The sequence below is a fragment of the Theobroma cacao genome, chromosome 3 (assembly GCF_053813885.1).
Source record: "Theobroma cacao isolate CCN51 chromosome 3, ASM5381388v1, whole genome shotgun sequence".
Lineage (NCBI taxonomy): Eukaryota > Viridiplantae > Streptophyta > Magnoliopsida > Malvales > Malvaceae > Theobroma > Theobroma cacao.
The window spans coordinates 32,036,666-32,056,673 of record NC_142641.1 but is presented as its reverse complement, the minus strand read 5'-3'; the positions used below and the strand labels follow the sequence as shown (position 1 = coordinate 32,056,673).

Sequence of the window (20,008 nt, the reverse complement as noted above, 5' to 3'; positions counted from 1 at the left end):
TGCAATTATGAGATCCCTATACATCAAAGCATAATCTCTAAATAGTTCCTAGTCATTGTATTATTGAGACAGGGCATCAATAATGCTCAAAGATCAACACATGCTATGTTCCTTACTTGTGAAGCAAGCAATTTGTCTCATAAGTTAAAGTATTGAGATACTTGGAACTAGGATATGGGTGCTTGCTTAGGAGAGCAAGTTCACTAAACATGACCTGACGTAAGAAGTGCATTTAGTATCTCACTCTAGTGTTTATGCAATACTTCTTATGTGACAGTCATGTAAATACTCCTTATACTTGAGACACTAAGTAGTTTTATATGTGGAGTGCTATGCTTTGATTTTATCCCTACGAGTACCTAACTAAAGATACCAAATTAGGATGCTTTTAGGTATAGCATAAAGCATGTGAAGGCAAATGAGTGGTCAAGATAGGAATCATCACTTCAAGTGAATAAGGGGATATATCCTAACAGTTCTTCGTTAATATTAGCTTATTGAAGTCCTTGATCAAGGCAACTTGGAGATTATAGAAAAGAGTTTCATAAGTATCTATTGAACTAATAATCTAACCTCAAGAATGATATGAAGATCTATGAGAGTAGACACTGCACCATACTCTTATCATCTTTGGGATATACGATGAAAGAATGAAATACACTGAAAGACTGATCACTGAAAAGTTAATTTAAACCATCTTGACTCTTCTAACATTTAGGTGACCAAGATGCATTGTCAGATGCCATTCTTAGTTTATGAAATTAAATTAATTAAGATAACAATTTAATTCCATTGCGAACATGTTAGAAGCCTAATGGGTCACACACAAAATGTGATTATTGAGATTAAATTGGGAAAGATGATTAAGTTGGACTTAATCAATTAAAGACTTATAAGCTTTAAGACTTAATCGATTAATTATGGACTTAATTGATTAAGAACATATATGCGTTTAGTGTTATCGATTAATAAAATCAATATTGGATTAATGAGCTATAAGTTCTTAAGGACTTAATTAAAGTTGTTTAATTAAATTATTTGATTAATTTGTAATTACATACAAGTTATGTAATTAACCTAATTATGGCTGAATTTAATCCAAGTATATAAACCTTGCTATAAGCCTAATCTCAAATGAGAAGAAAAAGCAAAGAAAAACAAGCCAACTATTTTGTGCCGCCTTTGGTGAGTACAAAAGAGAAAATTAGTTTTCTTCTTGACTATTCAGCCTAAAGTTTTTTTTTTTTCTTTAGAGAAAAGTGTTATGAACACTACTTTGCTAGCACATCGTAAGGCTTAACAATCCCACCCTAACGTAGGGTTTCTCATAATGATCATGTGGACTTTTGTTAGAGGTTGCAAAAAAACCTCTTGGACAGCTTTGATTTGCTACAACCAAGCTAGGTGTAAGGTCAACGAAAAGGGTTGTTCGAGGCTTTAGATAAGGAATCTAGCTTTCTTTATCAATAAAGGTAATGATCTATGATCATATGTTTGCTGTATGAATGCTTGATGACAATCAAGAAACCTTTGAAGGTGACCTTAGGTGGGTAAGGCCAGTATGTATGTTTTTTTATTTGTTTCCACTATGTAATTTTATTTTCTATCGCATTGTGATGCATGGTCGGCCTAGCCCAACACTTTATGCATGACCTAGTTAAACCCCCAATCGTTGACCCATAAACCTTAAACAAAAACCAAGTTTCCATGTAGCAAAAGAAAAGATAACTAATAGATTCATAGTCCTTCATACAAAGAAGACAACCTATGGTTTCTACTCTGATAAGGTCTTTCTTCCACAAGGTTTTCCGAACAACAAGCTTACCTTTAAGAGCAAGCCAACAAAAAGATTCAACTTTAAATGGGACAATTCCTCTCCATAGGTCTTTCTAGTGATGTTCACTTCACACTACACTTGTTTTGAAATTATTGTTTATGTATATTTCTTTAAATGAGTTAAACATTTATTCCATTAATTTTCATCATACGAAAATAAGGTCAAGCATATTATTATTCTGTTTTGATTTATTCTTATAATAATTATTGATTTATGAATGATATATTAAATCTTTTGTTATCCTTTAAAGAATGTTTTAAGAGCTATAAATTAACCTTTGAAAAGTGGGATAATTGACATAAGAACTAGTTCTACGACCTTACTAACAAGTTATAGTAGTTAACATATAATTTTACTAATGGGTTATAGTAGTTAGCACCTACTAACATGTTATAATAGTTAGAAAAAATTATGAGAATGACATTGTCAATATAGTCCGTTTCACAGGTTATAGTAGTAACCGTAGATAAAGATGATGAAACTTTGTAAGTTTTAAAAATTGAATTTATTATTTACTTGATACCATATTTAAAGAATAATATTTATTTGCCAATAATTTATAAACTTATGAGATTATTCATTTTGTTATAATGATTTTTTAATTATTTTAAAAACATGATTATTGAAGTGTTCTTGAATGATCTAATAATAAATTGAAAATGATACTTGATTCGATAAGGTTTGTGTGGCTATACTTGGTAAGTTATTGTTGCTCTTCTTTCATTTACATTTTGCACATGACTAAGATTAGAGTTTTAGAAATTTGGGAGCTAAATTTCGTAAGTCTACTTTAATATCAAGAATCACTAGCTATGTTGAGATTTTTATCATGTGCAATTGATTCTTAACTTTTTAGTTGCGATTTTAGAACATGACTGTAAAACTAATGGATTTCTCGAACAATTTAACAATTAGGGAGAATGTCCAAGGGCGCCCAAATTACTTCTTCTTTTCCTTATCAATGAAAATTCTAGGAATAGATTCATCCATCTAACCACCAAGCATCCCATCCCCTTATCATGGAGCCATTACTCATCCAGATCAAAAGCAATCTTTACAATATATCCCACTGCAGCAATAGATACTAGATAGTTTCTGCATGCTTCCCACCCCATAAGAGAGTGTGTTTAAAAGACCTCAATGACGAACCCTATTCACCCTCTAGATCTGGGCCATCCACATTGGTCTTAATCTTCTTAGTGCTTGGCTCAAGATGATCAAACGAAAGAGTTTTGTTCCCATTCTCTTTTCTATAGCAGTCCCGTAAATGGCATGCATCGAATCGTAGCACCAATTAGAATTGAACTCATTTTGAATTTACCAAACCTGAAAATGCTCTTGTTTTCAATACAAAATAAAAGTTCTTCCACTTGCTTATTCACATCTCAACCTTTTCCTCTTCATCTGACAAACAAATATGTAAACCTCAGCATCAGTAATTTATGTCCAGAAAGGAACAAAATCTTATGGATTTTACCTTATATCCATTTTGAAACAAATCGAAAAACCGTAACGGTTTTTACGGAAAGAATTGTTAGCGGGTTTGGCAAGACTAGTCCCTGAAAATGCCTTCGAGAGAGACTATAGAAGAATGTAAGAAATATCTATGAGAGGTGGGACATGTTTTTCTGAGGAACACTTCAGTACGTACGTTTGGCCTGTTTAAGGACATCAAGCCTGCGTACGAAGCGTCTAAACAAAAACCATCATGTATTTTGTTTAAGTACAAAGCAGCACTTGACCTGTACTTGAGAATGTTAAGGAAAGCTGTAAAGGCTGGCCAGCCCACATTGATTGTTTTGGGCTTGCATAGCAGGGCCATGCGAATGAGGCCTTGGGGCACCAGATGGTACTCCTTTCTTGGGAGTTTGTGTGCTTGTAGCCATGGAAGGATGATTGATGAAAGATCAAGACAGGAGAACTTGGATACCATGAGCAAAAGGGAACACTCGGAACCAGCAATAAAGCACTGTGGAATCACGGTGGATATGATGGGATGAGCAGGGCTGGTAGAAGAGGCTTACCAGTTCATAATAAGTGTACCAATTTAAGTATAATATGACTGTTTGGAGGACAATACCGGCCGCCTGCCAGGTATACATAACAATAAAAAATCGTAGAGCATGGGGAGAAGGTGAGAACTGAGAAGACATCATTTTAAGTCGTATCCAGATCATACAAGTGATTATGTTCTACTAGCAAATATATAATCAAGAGCAGACAAAAGGAATGAATAATCTGCAAATAAAGCAGAACAGGAGTGTCGAAAGCCTCTTCCCGGTAAAAGTTTCATTGGTACTCCGTCAGAGACGGAAAGTCACCTGAATCTTATAATGCAGCAGTTAAGACTGCCAATACGGTTTGAGTTTAATGCAATTTTCTGACCTCCATTTAAGATTTGTAATCATTTACCATCAGTTTCGCTTGACATTCCAATATGGACTAGCGCAAAGAAGCCTTGAAAGCTCTTTATTAAAAGCATCAAAGTGTATACATTAATTTGAGAATACATGGCTTTCAAGCCTTTCCTTCATGCGTTTACGGTAGTTTAACCTAGCCCTTTCATTAGCAGGTGACCAATCAAAGCTAAGAAACTTTTTTCTGTTTCTTGTCCTGCCACTCCTTGATTTCAGCTTCTATCTTAGCTTTCACACGTCCATGAAACCCTGGAGATGGTTCATATCCGAAGAATGATTGAAGAACCTGCACCAAATCAAAATTAAATCGCTAACTGTTGAGAACTTTGGACAATATTCTTTTCATTTTCGTATAGAGCAACAAAACTACTACCCCTACCTCCAGCAAAACAAAGAACGGAGCCATCAGAAAAGCTTGAACAAGATTGTCCAACAGAGCTGGTGCCCGTTTCTACAAAGAGTATTTCAACAAGTGGTGTTTAGAAAGAGAGAGAGCACAAAAATTCTAAGCATTACCCCATTACTCACCTCAAACACTCCATGGCCTAGAAACTGTCCAGTCCAACAGAACAACTGAGCAGCCAGCACAACCTGAATAGAGAGTATTACAATTCAAGATAAAGGAAACCATGTTCCGCAATAGCTCACAACTAAATATACATACAAAAGGTTAAATATCTTCATAATCTGAAAAATGATACAGATCAATTCATCAGCATAAAAAGCAACTTTTCCTTTCTACAATAAATTATTAACGATTTCCATATATTTTTGTTCCAATATTGATGTTCTGCAGTACTCAGTATAGGTTAGAAGATGTGTTAAAGAGATATCTTTCATTCATCGCGTATTACACAACTTTTTCCACTAAAAGAGCTTTCTTGCTTGTTCTCTTTCATTTCTGTGCAAATTATCAGTAGACAGAAACTCAACAGAACCTGCTTCACAGACTGAGGATATACTGACCCTGCAAGACATATGAGCCTAAAGGGTAATTGCCACTATCTAGCATTGAGCCTAGCATGTAACTTTGTAAGTCAGTAAAACTTGTGCTAGAAACAGAAAAAGAAGGAATTAACCCCGTTTGTTTTTCTTTTCTAGATATTGGCAGGACTTCTCCCTTAATTATTCATTTACCTACAGCTTTCGATCTATGCACATAATCTACACAGTAACTGTACATGTGAAATATGCAATAACAATTGCTTAATGAAACAGAGAGCGAAAGTCACAAATCTATCTTGAAATAATGAAATTATTTTTCAGATGTCATCTTAAATTCTCCATCAAAACAACAATTCTCTCACTTTATAAACATCACTTAGAAACTATTACCTCTATAATATGTCTGCACTACACAGAAGAAAGGTGCATACTACAGCTAGGCCTATCCGAATCAGCCAAGGATTTCTCGAAACAAGGTCAAGAAACACATCTAATGCAATCTAGAAAAGTCCATCCCTTTAATAAATGATTTCTCATGTTCAAATATACAAATTGGTTGACCATCTAGTAACATATCGACATGGACTATTGAAAAGTAGAGAGTGGACTTTTTCTTTCTTTGGTACATATGGTAGGAACAAAGGGGCTGCGGCGTCTGAACCTTGGACCTCAATCTCCTAAGGAGGGTAAAGAGTGAACTTTGTTACCAAACAAGATCGTAAATAACCACATAGGTTGTTTCACAAATCCTGTTTCTTTCAACAAGAACCCTAACATGCAAAAACCCACAATCCATCAATACTAAAGAAGGAAGACATAGTTGATTCAGAAAAATAAAAGAAAAAAATCCCACATGAATTTAACAATAAAAAAATGAGGTTAATAGCATAAAATTGAAAAGATTGTTATGGCTGACATGGTTCCAATATTTCAAACTAAGGCCAAAATTTACAACATAAAAAGAAAAATCAGATACCCATAAATCTATTCTTTCTCTTTTTCCCACAGTTTCGAATACCACTTACCTTCCAAGCCAGAGAATATCCAAGCTTTGCAGCAAGAAAACTAGCCCCAACCCAGCAAGCTAAACAAAGCAGAGCAGCTAAGGACCCAGCTTTCTTATCCAAAATTACATAAAACAATCCATAGATAAGAGCAAAAACAAACCCATAATTTAAAATCAAAACAGGATTAAGCCCAGATGGCAAAATCCCAGATTGAGAAAGATCATAAATAGTAGGAGTAAAGTAGAAAAGAACAAGAGAAGTGAAAAATATCGGCCACACAAATAAAGTGTGTATCAAAATGTTAATTGGGTTACTGTGATATGCCCCATAGAATGCAAAATGATTCTCAAGATCGAACAATCCTGGCTTTCCCATCAGGAAAACTTTTTTGCTCTTCGTTTGTTTTTCTCAAGAAAGTGTGAACGATAAGAGATTGAATGAGACAAAAGAAAGAACCTTGTCTTGCCTACTTTTGGTTTCTTGTTTGGTCCTTTATCTAATCCTTTACGAAGTCAACGATGTTTTTAAAGGTAACAAACGCGCTAGCGCGTGCGACGCTGGTTTTAGCTTTTTTTCTGTTTTTTCTTTTTCTGGTCTTCGGGTGTCTGCGTTTTTCTTATTTAATTTAAAAGTATAATGTTCAAAGAAAAACTTCTGCATTATGTAAAAATATTTAAATAAATTTTTATTTTTATATTATATTCAATAAAAGCTTTTTTATTTTCATTTTAAATTAAATAAATTTTTATAATTAATAATTAATTAATTATCATTAATCAAAATATTATTTATCATTTTTATATCTACAAGTGAAAAGTAAAAAATACTACATGATAATGTTATTATATTATATTAATATGTCACATCATCATTATACTTATCAAAATAGACCTGGCTCATTGAGTCGACTCGTTTTTTATTAAATATGAGGTGGACTAGACTTAAAAATTTAAACTCATATTAAAATCGGACCTAGATGGGTCAACCCACCAAAATCAGTGGGCTAGGATGGGTTGGGGCGGGCCAGCCTTATGGGCTCAAAAATTAATAATTTTAATTAATTTAATAATTTTATATATTTAACTATATAAAATTAATAATTTAGTTATCAATAATATAACTTATTTTATATATTTCAATATGTTTAATCTTTACTTATCAAATTAATAATTTTAATTTATGAATTAAATTATAAAATAATTTATTAATAGAAAATTTATTAAGTAAAATTATAAAAATGATTTTTTTTACAAAAAAAAAATAAACTGAACCAACCTAGTCTATGAGCTAACAAGGGGTGGGCTGGGTTGAGGTTTTAATGGCCCATATAAAAAATGAGTTAGCCCGACCCAACCCATATTTTCTTAGCACACAAGGGCTTGAGTTAGGCTAGGCTGGACTGACCCATATTAACAACTCTAATCACCATCATTTATTATGATATATCTACATATCACGTTAACATCATATATTATAAAATAATTAGTAATATTTTAACTAAGTTAACTATTAATTATAAAAGTTTATTTAGTTCAAAATAAAAATATAAAAATTTATTTAATTTAAAATAAAAATATAAAAATTTAATTGAATATAATAAAAGAATAAAAATTAATTTAAATTTTTTAAATAGTTTAAAAAAATTTTAAATATTATACCAAATTTAAATAATGGAGAGAGGATAACATGTTTTAATAGATAAAAGTTTGTTGAATTTGGGATTATAAAGTCACCCAATTATACTCTTATTTGAATCCATAACATCTTTAAGTAGAAAGTTGTAAATTTTAATTATGGGACATCTCCTAGGGGACAAAGGTGATTAAATTTTTGCAAAAAGAGAAAGTACTTAAGAGAGATGGGAGTAATATTATAATAATATAAATTGAGAATTAATTTTGTCATCGTGCCAATATTCTTTATAGCCAATAAAAGACTCGCAATTAAGCAAAGAAAAAATAATGTAAAATATTTCTAGTGGTAGGGGACTCTGCAAGTAAGAAAAGAAATAATGATGCATAATATTTCTATTAGTAGGGGCTCCTTTATTAAAATAGACTAGGGACCCAACAAATTCATATTGAACCCTAAATTGGAAAATCCTGAAGAATAAAGCAACAAATTGAATCTCTGTTCAACTCCAACTTGGAAATTATAAAAAGTAAAGCAACATTAACATCTACGGTGTACAATGCTATAAAGTTTAAAAGTCATTTACTTAAAAAAAAATGGTAAAAGAGTTAAATAAGTACTTAAACTATTTAAAAAAATTCAAATAAGATCTATATTTTTATTACGTTCAATCAAGTTCTTATATTTTTATTTTAAGCTCAATAAGTCCTTATATATTTATTTTTCAGTTAAATAAGTTTTTATAATTAATAATTGATTGAATCAAAATGTCATTTGTCATTCTATATTGCGTGACACTAATGTCGTATGCTAACATATCACAATTGATGATGATATACTAATTTGACATGATAACATGACAATATGATATTTTTCATCTTCTACATCAACGTCATGTTAGTACCATGTCAATATAAAATGACAAGTAGCATTTTAACTAATGACAATTAGTCAATCATTAGTCAAAAGAACTTATCTGATTAAAAAAATATATAAAAATTTGATTGAATGCGATAAAGAAATAAGAGCTTATTTAAATTTTCTTAAATAGTTTAAGAGTTTTTTTGAACATTATGCTAACAAAAAATTAATTTAGGCTTATTTATTACTTAAGTCAACTTTATACTTTTACAGCATCACTGCTTCACGTAATGTAATATAAAGAAATAAAATAGTTATTTTGTGGTAATAAAATAAAACGAAAATAGAATAAAATAATTATTATATAGCTTAGTTCATGGAATGAAATAATGTAGTAATTACTATTATGACTCATTCTAATGTTTGATTGGTAGAAAAAAAATAAAAATGATTAACGAATAAATAACAAAATGACAATAATACCTTTTATTACAATAGAATTTATTTTCATCAGAAACAAAAATACACTTTAGTATAATTTATAGTAATATTTTTACAAAAACACAAAATTACCCTTGACTTATAATTTAATAATTTTTTTCTTTTTTAATCTTTTAATTTCTATTCTCATTAAAATTTTAAAATATTAATAATTTAATAATTTATTATTAAAGTATTAATTTGATATTTGATATTTTTTTATTTTTTTATTTTTTCTCTATTTTCTATTTTCAATTTTTAATCTTTTAGTTTCTATTTTCATTAAAATATTAAAATATTAATAATTTATTACTATTTTTTAATTTTAATTTCTTTTTTTCTTTTCTTTCATTTTTTCCTTTTTCCTTGTTTTCTTCTTTTCTTTCCTTTTCTCAAATGCGTCATTGACTATCAGAGAAGTTGTCAGCATTATAAAGTGTCGATCTAGCATTATTCACGACTAGATCTGGTTGTTAGAGCGTTGGTCTAGCGTTGGTTGTGACTAACGCCAAAGCAACGCTCTAAAAATGTTGATGATTGTGATGGTTCGCAATAAAGGACTTGGCAATCCTAGCAGCGAAAAACATCGATGGCTAATGAGGAAGACGATCACATGAAGCTCACTTAGAGAGAAAGGGTGAGATGTTGATCAAGAAGAAAGAGAAAAAAAAGAAAATAAGGATAAAAAATCCTTTTATAGTGTAGGATTTGTTATGAAATATGGACATATCACACCATATTAGACCAATTCAAGTTAGAGTAAATTTGATAAATGATAAATGTATTATCCACATTCTAGATATTTCAAGATTCATCTACATGTGGAAATTATCTAAGTGATAACATGGGATTTATCAAAAAGATAATGTAATTTAAGATATATTTTCGTAGGAGATTGTAATAGCCATTGATCTATTAAGGGTTTCAACTATAAATAAGGGATCACCCCACCTTCATTTTGTATCACAGTTATTTTTTACTTTAAGCATTGCTTCAATAATACATAAAAAGCATTCTCTCAATATCTCCCTTTTCTTCCTGTTTCTATTATTTTTTTATAACACGTTATCAGCACGATTACCCAAGGAAAAGGTAATTTTCTTGGTTCTTCATCAACCAATTAGATTTTGCTTTTGTATACTGTCCAGTCGACTTGAAATCAATAATGGACCTAGAGTATCCCTTCGGCTCCTAAAGCGATGGTGGGCCTAGTGAAACCCCTATAGTTGTCATAATTACTTTATGGTTCCATTTTTCTGTGTAAAATTATGGCAAATATCGAAAGCCAAAGTTCCACATCCTAGAAGTGAGTGAAAGCAATTATTTGTCTCGGTGCCTTAATATGGAGATGCATCTTCAAGGGCAAAGTCTTGCTAATGCAATTATTATAGACAGGAAAACAAATGACAAAGATAAGGCGCACTAATTTTCATTCGCTGTCATTTGCATGAGAGCCTGTAGGCTCAATATTTATCCATTCGAGACCTTGAGATCTTGTGGATGAGGTTGAGAGAGAGGTATGATCATACTAAGATAATGATCCTACCTCAGTTATAGATGACTATAGTATCTCAGGCTGCAAGACTTCAAATCAGTGTTAGACTATAACTCAACCTTATTTAATATTGTTTCTCAGCTAGAGTTATGTAGTGTTAAGCTTACTGAATCAGAGCTATTAGAGAAAACTTTTTCCACCTTCCATGCTTCAAATATTGTATTGCAGCAGTAATATTGGCAGCATCAAGTTAAGACATACTCAGAGTTGATTTCTGTCCTCCTAACTGCAGAGCAAACTAATGAATTGCTACTCAAAAACCATGATCTTAAACCTGCTAGCTTGAAAGCATTGCTTAAAGCAAATGCTAGCTCTAGTAAGAGTACAAGCCGATTAAAAGGTCGTGAACGTAAGAAAGGGCATAACCCACGTAGGGCTGGCAGAAGACTTAACCGCCTTAGGCAATCTAACCTTGGCCTGAATCATGGCAAGGGCAAGAAGCCCGTGAAAAAGCATGAGGACAGTATTTGCCATTGTAATGGCATGGCTCGACACTAGTCGCGTACCCCGTCGTACACCAAAGCACTTTGTTGATCTATACCAGGCATCCCTGAAGGATAAGGGCAAATGTGTTAAGACTCATGCCTTTAAGAATTCTACTGCTATGACCAACGTCGAAGCTAACAATTCCTCCATTAAAATTACTCCCTTTGCTCCTGTAAAAGCAAGAACATCCTTCAAAGTCTTTGATTTCTTCGAGGACCCTAATATACAAGATAAGGCATCAAAATGGTGGAAGACAGCCTAAACTTAGGATTTAAGGATTTTAATGTTTTCTTCATTTTTTTCTTTTTTTGAATGTATTACCTTTGGTTAATTGTTCCAAAGGAATAACAACGAGGTTATTTAATAAAATTATTATGAAATTGATTCCATATTTATTATTTGAAATTTTCAATCCCATGACTAATTTGTAAATTTTTATGATACTTGACACCTAAAGTTATCAATACAAGTGCAAATGAGAACCATTGAGAAAAAAGAAGATGTTTGTTTGCTTGATAGTGCAACAATACATACCATACTTTGTGGCAAGCATTTTTTCTAGAGTGTGACATTACGTAAGGCAAATGTCTATACAATATCAAGTCCCGTTGAGATTATTGATGGCTCTAGGAAAGCCACAGTTGTTTTTCCAAATGGCATCACTTTGCATATCGAGGATGCATTTCTAAGCAATAGATCGAAGAGGAATCCACTTAGCTTCAAAGATGTACGTTGTAATGGGTATCATCTTAAGACAATTTATGAGCAAAATAAAGAATGTTTATGCATCACCTCTTATAAGATAAGCTAGAAGACCATCCGTGAGAAGTTGGAAGGCTTAACTATAGGATTGTATTGTGTTACTATTAGAGTTGCTGAATCTTACACTACCATGTCTTGAAAACTAGTAAATCTCGATGAGTTTGGACTTTGGCATGATTGTCTAGGTCATCCAAGAGCTACGATTATACATAGGATAATCCAAAGCTCTAAAGGACACCCTTTAAAGGATAAAAAGATTTTGTTGTCCAAGGATTATACTTGTGAAACTTGTTCACAAGGAAAACTTATTATTAAATCTTCTATGACAAAGGTTGATCTTGAATCCCCTTCATTCTTGCAAAAAATTTAGGGTGATATTTGTGGACCAATACAATTGGTAAGTGGGCCATTATGATATTTTATAGTATTAGTAGACGCATCCTATAGATAGCCCCATGTTTTCCTATTATCTATGCACAAAGTTGCCTTTGCACATTTCCTTGCATAGATTATAAAGCTCAAGGCACACTTTCTTGATTATCCAATCAAAAGCATAAGGATGGATAATGCTGGAGAATTTATGAAATGCCCCATACTTTGATATGGTGACAAATAAAGCTTATCAGATATGAATTGAGGCATAATAAGGTATTTTGGGAACCAAAGAGACAAGATAAAATTTTTAGAATAAAATAATATTTTATTAATAAAATAATATTAAAATATTAATATTTAGTCGGATGTCGAAATCAGTCATGAAGAAAGATCATATGGTTGATCCAAGTGGGTGAGAAGATGTCAAGCTTGACTCTATAAAATACTTGTCATGACATGCATGTGATTGACTGAATGTTTACATACTAAGAGAGCCCCAAAAAATCGACAAAAGTCGGTGTTGTACCTAGAGGTACAACAAAGTTGATTTAAGCCTCGAACTAGATCAAATAGAGATTTTAGAGTGAAATTGAAAATTTTAAAGTCCCAAAATGACTTAAAATGGTGATTCGGAGTTTGAGAATTAATTTAGAGTCAAATCGAAAATTTCACTATCTAGGGGTAAAATGATAATTTTGCCACTCGAGGACAAAATGAGAATTTTTTTTAAAGATTTTGATCATATTTGACTTATTGGAGTATGATTTGAGGTTGAGAAGTGAAAAATTGAAATCTCGGTATTTTTTGAAATATAGGGGTAAAATGGTAATTTTACCACCTCAAGGGCAAAATTGTAATTTTACAAACACAACACTTGTTCAGCACATAGATTTTACCCAATATTATCATGGATAATTGAAAGAATTTATATGGTGGAGAGAGAAAGCTTAATAGTTAAGAAATGACACATGGACCAATAATAGGGTGACATGTGTCAAGTTTATAACCATTTATTATTTAGCTTTAAATTTAGCATAAAAATAGCCCATTTTCTTCATATGGCCGGCCAAACCAAGAGCAAAGGAAGAACAAAGGGAGAAAAGAAAAACAAGAACCCTAGGTGGGAAAATTCAAGGGAAAATTGGTGAATTTCAAGTAATCAAGCAATCAAAGGTAAAATTTCTTGATTTTAACTTGTGATCTACCTTTCCCATACATTTCTCCTTATTTTTCATGGTTAAATTACATGTTTTCATGATGAATTCATGGCTGGTCAAAATGAGTTTGGAGAGAGAAATATGTTGGATTGATTTGATTTTAAGATATGCTAGTGTTTTTAGTTAGTTTAGCATATTTAATTTTCATGTCAAACTAAATAGGGGCGGTGCTTCCTTAAGGGATTTTAAAAAATTTTTCCACATTATATAAATTTTTTAAATTTTTTATAAATTTTCTTAATGACCCTTTCAAAATAATTTTTTATTTAATATTTAAAAAATAAAGAATAACAAAATGATTTCATATGCCTAACTCAATTTTAAAGCTTTTTTTTCTTTCAATTTATATTATTATTTATATTATTTATTTTATTTTTATTCTATTTACTCATTTGTTCTAAATCTCTCTAGATTTTCTTCCACAAATTTCTATAAACCATCAATTATATTCTTTTTTTCTTTTTTTTATTATGTAATATATGGGTTTTGTCTTCTATTTGCCATGTTTTTCTTTTTTCTATTATGTGAATTTTATTTTTTACGATTTTAATTTTTAAAAATTAATAAATTATTATGTAATTCTCAAATATAAATTGCAATGTTGCACTATTGTTTAGAATTTCATCAATGTATTCTTTTTTTCAGAATAACTAATGTGTTCTAGCATGTATGTTGCAAACTTTAAGTGATATACATACAAATTGTCAAAATGAAGTAATTGTATTGCTTTCAATACAATTTTATTTATTATATATATTTTTAATGACTCTCAAAATAATTTTTTTATTAATAATTATTTTTATTCTTCAAACCATTTGATGAAATTAAAGTCATTATGGTCAGCATATTGCTAGTTAAGCCCAACAAGTAAATTTTAACTTAATATGTTAAGCCTATCAAATTTATAAAAAAAATCATAAAAATGAGTACTAACCCAAACCACTAAGTTTTAATATAAATCTAAGCCTATCATAATATATTATATCTTAACAGTCCAACCAAATAGTTTATCATAACATATTATATCTCAATAATTCAACCCAATAAACTAATATGTTAATTAACAATTTAAGAGGCAAATAGAAAATAAAATGAAAGCTTCCTTAGAAAACTATTCATTTTGTGTAGAATAAACAAAGTAAAGAAGTAATTTATTTGAGTTTGAAAAATTATTTTTTCTTCTACTCTTACACGCAGAGAGTGAGAAAGACTCATTTAATAGTTCCGTTCAGTCATATATATATATATATATGTATGATACCATAATTACTGTTAATATGTATTTTTTTTTGTATATCCAATGTCCTGTGAATTTTTTTAATCTTTTAAATGAGTGAAAATTGAATTATATATAAAGTTCTCTTTGACTGTTTAATGTCTTATTCTATTTGGCTCACCCTCTAAAAATGCTTTAGTTCCGCCCCTGATACTAAACATGATAATTTTAAATCTTTAGAGATCAGCAATTGTTAACCAAATATAATTATCTTAAATCATCAGTGATAAGATACAAAGCATTATTTACCTATTCATTCAATAAAAGAAAAAAAATCAACCTTTTGGGTTTTTTATTTCCTTTTGACTTTTTGCAAATGCTTATTATATTTAATTATTTCTGGTTTTTCTCATTAGCCTTTATTGAGAAAACAAACAAAAACGAATAGAATTCACAATGATAATATTCAACAAATTTGAAAAAAAAATGTAAACCTTAAAACGTAGTAATTACTATAAAGAGGTGTCTTGGAGGAATTTAGATGGGGGACTCGAGAAATTAATTATTCATTGAAGCCTAAAGTAAAAAGTAAAAAAAGACTAAACCAACGAAAATAAATAAAGTATAAATTAAAGTAAATTTAAATTACTATAAACAGGTGTCTTGGAGGAGTTTAGATAAGGGGCTCTAGAAATTAATTATTTATTGAACCCTAAAATAAAAAGTAGAAAAAGACTAAACCAACCTAAACAAATAAAGTATAGATTAAAGTAAATTTAGAACAAAATTTATCTAAACTAATAAAATGGCCCATGCAGGTCTCGAACCTGCGACCTTCGCGTTATTAGCACGACGCTCTAACCAACTGAGCTAATAGGCCAATTGTCTTGACAACTAAAAGTCTTTTTATTTAACACATGATATGCTAGGAATTAAGAGTGGATGGTAATGATTGCGTTATCCACCTTCCCTCCCACAAAACAAAGGCGCAAAATCCAAAATCTCAGCAAAAAAACACTACGCTCAAAATAATGGCTGAAGCAATCGTAAGCTTCACCCTCACAAAACCATGCATCAACAGTTATCTTCATGCTGCCAAATCGGACAGCTGTCCATCTTCAAGATTGGTAATATTTCTCACTATCCTTTTACACGATCTTTGAACTTTCTGTCATTGGTATTAATAAGCATAAATATGGTTACTTGATGCATTTGCAGCTTAGGAGATGTTCAAGCACTAGGCTTTTCAATTATGGGAAGCAGCAGGTAAGTGTTTAACTGTATAGACTCGAATGCCATATTCATAAATTTCTCTATATTTTTTCTTATTCTTAACAAAAGAAAGGGGAGAATTTCGTTTATTTAGTGATTGATTTGTCTAAACTTCACAGCATTATATCTTGAATTTTGTGATAAATAATATAGACTGAAGGCAGCAACAGCAGAAGAGGGGTAGCTTCAGTTAAAGCGAATGCTTTCCCAGATTGGCCTCTAATGGCAGTTTTAGTTCATAATGTTCAACAACTTGATGCACAAAGAGAAATTATCACCAACAAATCTATCTGGCATCTGAGTGAGGAAGCCATTAAGAACGTTTGTAAGTGTTTCAATCATTCAAATCGGTTAATGATTCAATTTTTCATGCATTAATTGAATTAATTATACATAACACTAAGACTTTTTGCTTTGCTTATGCTCTAGATACTTTCTACATCATGTTCACTTGCTGGGGATGTTTGTTTTTTGGTTCCACAAAAGTAAGCAAATCTGTTTTATTTAACTTTGCTTTGGTCAAATATATAATTGTTGCTTATGTTGAGTAAAATTAAGTCTAATTTATAAGAGCATGGCGTAGGATCCGTACTATGATTCCGACGTATACAGGAAAGATGGTGGAGATGGTACTGGACATTGGGTTTATGAGAAGGTATCCTTCACTTAATTTAATTCCCAAACATGAGCCAAATATATATATGTAGCCCTTCCAGAATTGATGATATTGAAATACTAAAACTCAGTATTTTCGTTTTTACTGTGAATTCACTTGCAATTCAGTTGTTGCAGTCCATAATATGTTTTAACTGAGCTTATGGAAATGCAGCAAGAGGACATTGAAGAATCTGCAAGGGCAGAGTTGTGGCGTGAGGAGCTGATTGAGGAGATTGAGCAGAAGGTCGGAGGGCTGAGAGAATTGGAAGAAGCTGGCCGCAAGTAGAAGCTTATTGAGTTGATTTTAATGTTTCTGCATCTTCCCTATTCCTCCATTATAAAGACCATGCAAACATAAGTGTATAGTATATTTAATCAACTTTGATATTGCATGGACAGAAAGAAGCTGATCAGGAAATTAATTTACAGCAAACCTTGTTACATGCTTGAAATGAATGATTGTGGACTTGCTTTTAATTCAAAAATCGATTCCAGAAAATATTCTTGAGCAGCTTATTTCTCCTGAATCGTTGTCCAAAATACAAGAAAGCAGCCAGCGTGAATGATCAATCAACATTTTTCAAAGTGCAAAATTCGATTAACTGTATTTTTCCATAGTTGGTCAGTAGCTCACCGCGCATGCTATGAATGGCTTCTCCGTACCCTACATAATAAACTTTGCAGCCTTTAGAAGCTGCCCATCGAGGGCCCGTAATGGAGAGAAATCAGATTTAAATTCCAAGATGAACAGATAGCAAACTTCATTTGAAATGTAATTATATTGATAGGATTATATTATTCAAATAGGTGTAGCTAGTTATCATGTAGTTTAGACTTGTAATTACCCTTGCCTAGTAAAATTAGCTTTATAAATACTTATGAATACAACACTAGCAGTATGCATTCATCCTCCAAAAACTATTCTATCTCTTATATTTGATATGGTGAGCTCGTACAAGCATACAAAATCAATGGATCCTTCCTTTCTCCAATTGCCGCTCTCTCTTTCACTACTTCTAATGGTTGATCAAATCAATCCTTCCAAACTCTACCATTATTCTTCCCAACCAACAAAATCATTTCTGTAACCAAAAACGCTGTTTTTCAATTGCCCATCCAGCTCACTTTAAACTCTCTCTCTAGGCGATGTCAGTTTAACTCTCACTTGGTTGGCTATAAACATTTTTGTTATGCTTATGGTTCAAGCCTTGCCCCTCCTGCCAAACAAGGCCCCACATGTAATCCACCAATGATTCCAAATCCTGCATTTCAACATTAGACTAGACAAGATCAGTTGCTTTATTAATGAGATCGTGATCTCATCCTCAAAGAATGTATATAGTTTCGTTCCTTCATTCCATTAGCGGAAATTGCACAACAAGCCTGGAAAAAGATCAACAAATCTATATCTTGCATGATAAGTCTCAGAGATAAACTCACATAACCGAGAGGTATAAAATTTGTCTCAGAATATTTTCAAAGTCCTAGAAGCATTCCTGATGATCTGGCTCTCTCTAGTTAATTGATTCATACAGTGTTTTTGATCTAGTTCGATAGGACCAACAGAAATGCACTAAGTCAACAATACCATGTTTACTTCCAGTAGCATTTGTCCTACACTGAAATTGATTTAAGCCAAATAATCTAAACAAGACGAGGTTCAAACTGATGACTGCTCAAACGGGACGCGTACAGAGAGTCGACCATGCAAGCTAACAACAGCAGATGTTTGAAGTGGATCAATTCTTGCAGGTAAGCTCATAGCGTTTTATATATCCTATGGGCTTCAATTTATTTTGGGTTACACAAGCTCACATGATCCCAATCCTAATTGGTAAACCTGTCAATTTTAAACACGACACAAGAAGACACGGGTTAAATAAGTTTTTGGTTTAGTCTTAACGTGTTTCGTGTCTAATCGTATCTGATACATTAAGACACGAAAATTTTCGTGTTTTAACGTATCAGAGACAAAAAATACGTTCAAAACACGTTTAAACATGTTTACTTAATCGTGTTATCGTGTTTAATCGAGTTATTGTGTTTAAACGTGTATATGTAACACGTTTATTAACCTATTAAAAATTAATAGTTAAAAACTATTTTAACTTTATATAAATAATTTTAAATAATTATTTTAATAAGTTTTTTTAATTTTATAAAGGGTATAATGTAATTATATATGCTCAATCCTAATTTTTAACTTTTGGTGATTATTTGATGTTATTATTATTTTTATTTTGTTATAATTATTTTTATAATTATAAATTTTAAATTTAAATAATAAAATTATATTTAATTATAAATATTTTTATTTAATCGTGTTAAACGAGTTATTAATCATGTCGTGTCATATATTGACACGTTTAATAAACGTGTTAATCGTGTCGTGTCATGTTACACGTGTATTAAACGTATACGTTTACGTGTTTTAAATTTAAGACATGAATATTAAATGTGTCGTGTTCGTGTTTAGCCTTAACGTGTTTTGTATCTAATTGTGTCTGATACATTTACGACACGTTAACACTTGTCAGGTCTACTAATTGGACTAAAAAAATCCAGCTTATAAAAAACCTTTTTATTGTAAAAATAAAAGTAAAATATCTTATTTAGATTAGTTGGCTTAAATCAATTTCAATGTAAGACGAATGCAATTGGAAGTAAACATGGTATTGTTGAATTAGTGGATTTCTGTTGGTCCTATCGAACTAGATCAAAAACACTGTATGAATGAATTAACTAGAGAGAGCCTGTCACAACCCGAAACTCCCCTCGAGTCCGTGACAACCGCCGCGGTGGCTCAATGAGCACTCATCTCCGGAAATGCCAACCGAAACCCCGCAAGACTTAATATCAGTTTCTCATTTCCCCCAGTGAGTAACTATTGCCAAATTTTATGTTCTAAAAGATTTTGAGCTATTTCCAACTTAAAACTAATAAAATAAAAATTTTTGTCTCACAGAAGCATTTTGGTCATTTTCCATTGAAAATTTCGAAACCAGTTAAAAATGTAGTAAACAAGTACCAATCGCATAATTCACAATTAAAAATAAGTTTAGGCATCTAAAACCTTTATTCAAAATGAAATTATAATTATTTGAATATAATAAGAAGATAAAACAAATATTCAATAAAATATTTTATTCTCTTATAAACAGAAATTTTGGAGTTATGCGTAAATACTTTTGTAACGTAAAAACAAAATAAATTCATTCATACTGTAGCATAATAAACTATTAAATTTACAATATCAAGCGGGCCCACATTAACCAGAATTAAAGAAACT

The 20,008-nt window shown here is 31.3% G+C and overlaps 2 protein-coding genes and 1 non-coding gene across 3 annotated transcripts; 1 reads left to right on the top strand and 2 right to left on the bottom strand.

Moving 5' to 3' along the window:
- Window positions 1-4,280: 4,280 nt before the first annotated feature.
- Window positions 4,281-6,684, bottom strand: LOC18604726 (ER membrane protein, putative (DUF962)). Its single transcript, XM_007037336.3, has 4 exons — window positions 6,225-6,684; window positions 4,783-4,845; window positions 4,634-4,705; window positions 4,281-4,540 (listed from the first exon to the last, which is right to left on the bottom strand). The coding sequence occupies exons 1-4, from the start codon at window positions 6,579-6,581 to the stop codon at window positions 4,424-4,426; spliced, it is 609 nt and encodes a 202-aa protein (XP_007037398.2). The 5' UTR covers window positions 6,582-6,684; the 3' UTR covers window positions 4,281-4,423.
- An 8,912-nt stretch (window positions 6,685-15,596) lies between these two features.
- TRNAI-AAU (transfer RNA isoleucine (anticodon AAU)) lies at window positions 15,597-15,670 on the bottom strand. The gene has a single exon. It is a non-coding gene; the product is annotated as a tRNA-Ile (tRNA).
- Window positions 15,671-15,756: 86 nt separating this feature from the next.
- PNSB4 (NDH dependent flow 6) lies at window positions 15,757-17,218 on the top strand. The gene is made up of 6 exons (XM_007037334.3): window positions 15,757-15,917; window positions 16,009-16,056; window positions 16,216-16,387; window positions 16,492-16,547; window positions 16,646-16,717; window positions 16,892-17,218. Exons 1-6 carry the CDS (start codon window positions 15,822-15,824, stop codon window positions 17,003-17,005), a joined length of 558 nt encoding a protein of 185 aa, XP_007037396.2. The 5' UTR covers window positions 15,757-15,821; the 3' UTR covers window positions 17,006-17,218.
- The last annotated feature ends 2,790 nt before the right edge of the window (window positions 17,219-20,008 follow it).

What these genes read in the sequence shown, in the direction of transcription:
- LOC18604726 (XM_007037336.3), bottom strand. Translation starts at nt 6,581, where the DNA reads ATGGGAAAGCCAGGATTGTTCGATCTTGAGAATCATTTTGCATTCTAT. An exon ending in TAGGCCATGGAGTGTTTGAG is followed by an intron (nt 4,706 to 4,782) that starts GTGAGTAATGGG and finishes TACTCTTTGTAG; the next exon opens with AAACGGGCACCAGCTCTGTT. An exon ending in CGTTCTTTGTTTTGCTGGAG is followed by an intron (nt 4,541 to 4,633) that starts GTAGGGGTAGTA and finishes GATTTGGTGCAG; the next exon opens with GTTCTTCAATCATTCTTCGG.
- PNSB4 (XM_007037334.3), top strand. Translation starts at nt 15,822, where the DNA reads ATGGCTGAAGCAATCGTAAGCTTCACCCTCACAAAACCATGCATCAAC. An exon ending in TCAATTATGGGAAGCAGCAG is followed by an intron (nt 16,057 to 16,215) that starts GTAAGTGTTTAA and finishes TAAATAATATAG; the next exon opens with ACTGAAGGCAGCAACAGCAG. An exon ending in TGTTTTTTGGTTCCACAAAA is followed by an intron (nt 16,548 to 16,645) that starts GTAAGCAAATCT and finishes AGCATGGCGTAG; the next exon opens with GATCCGTACTATGATTCCGA.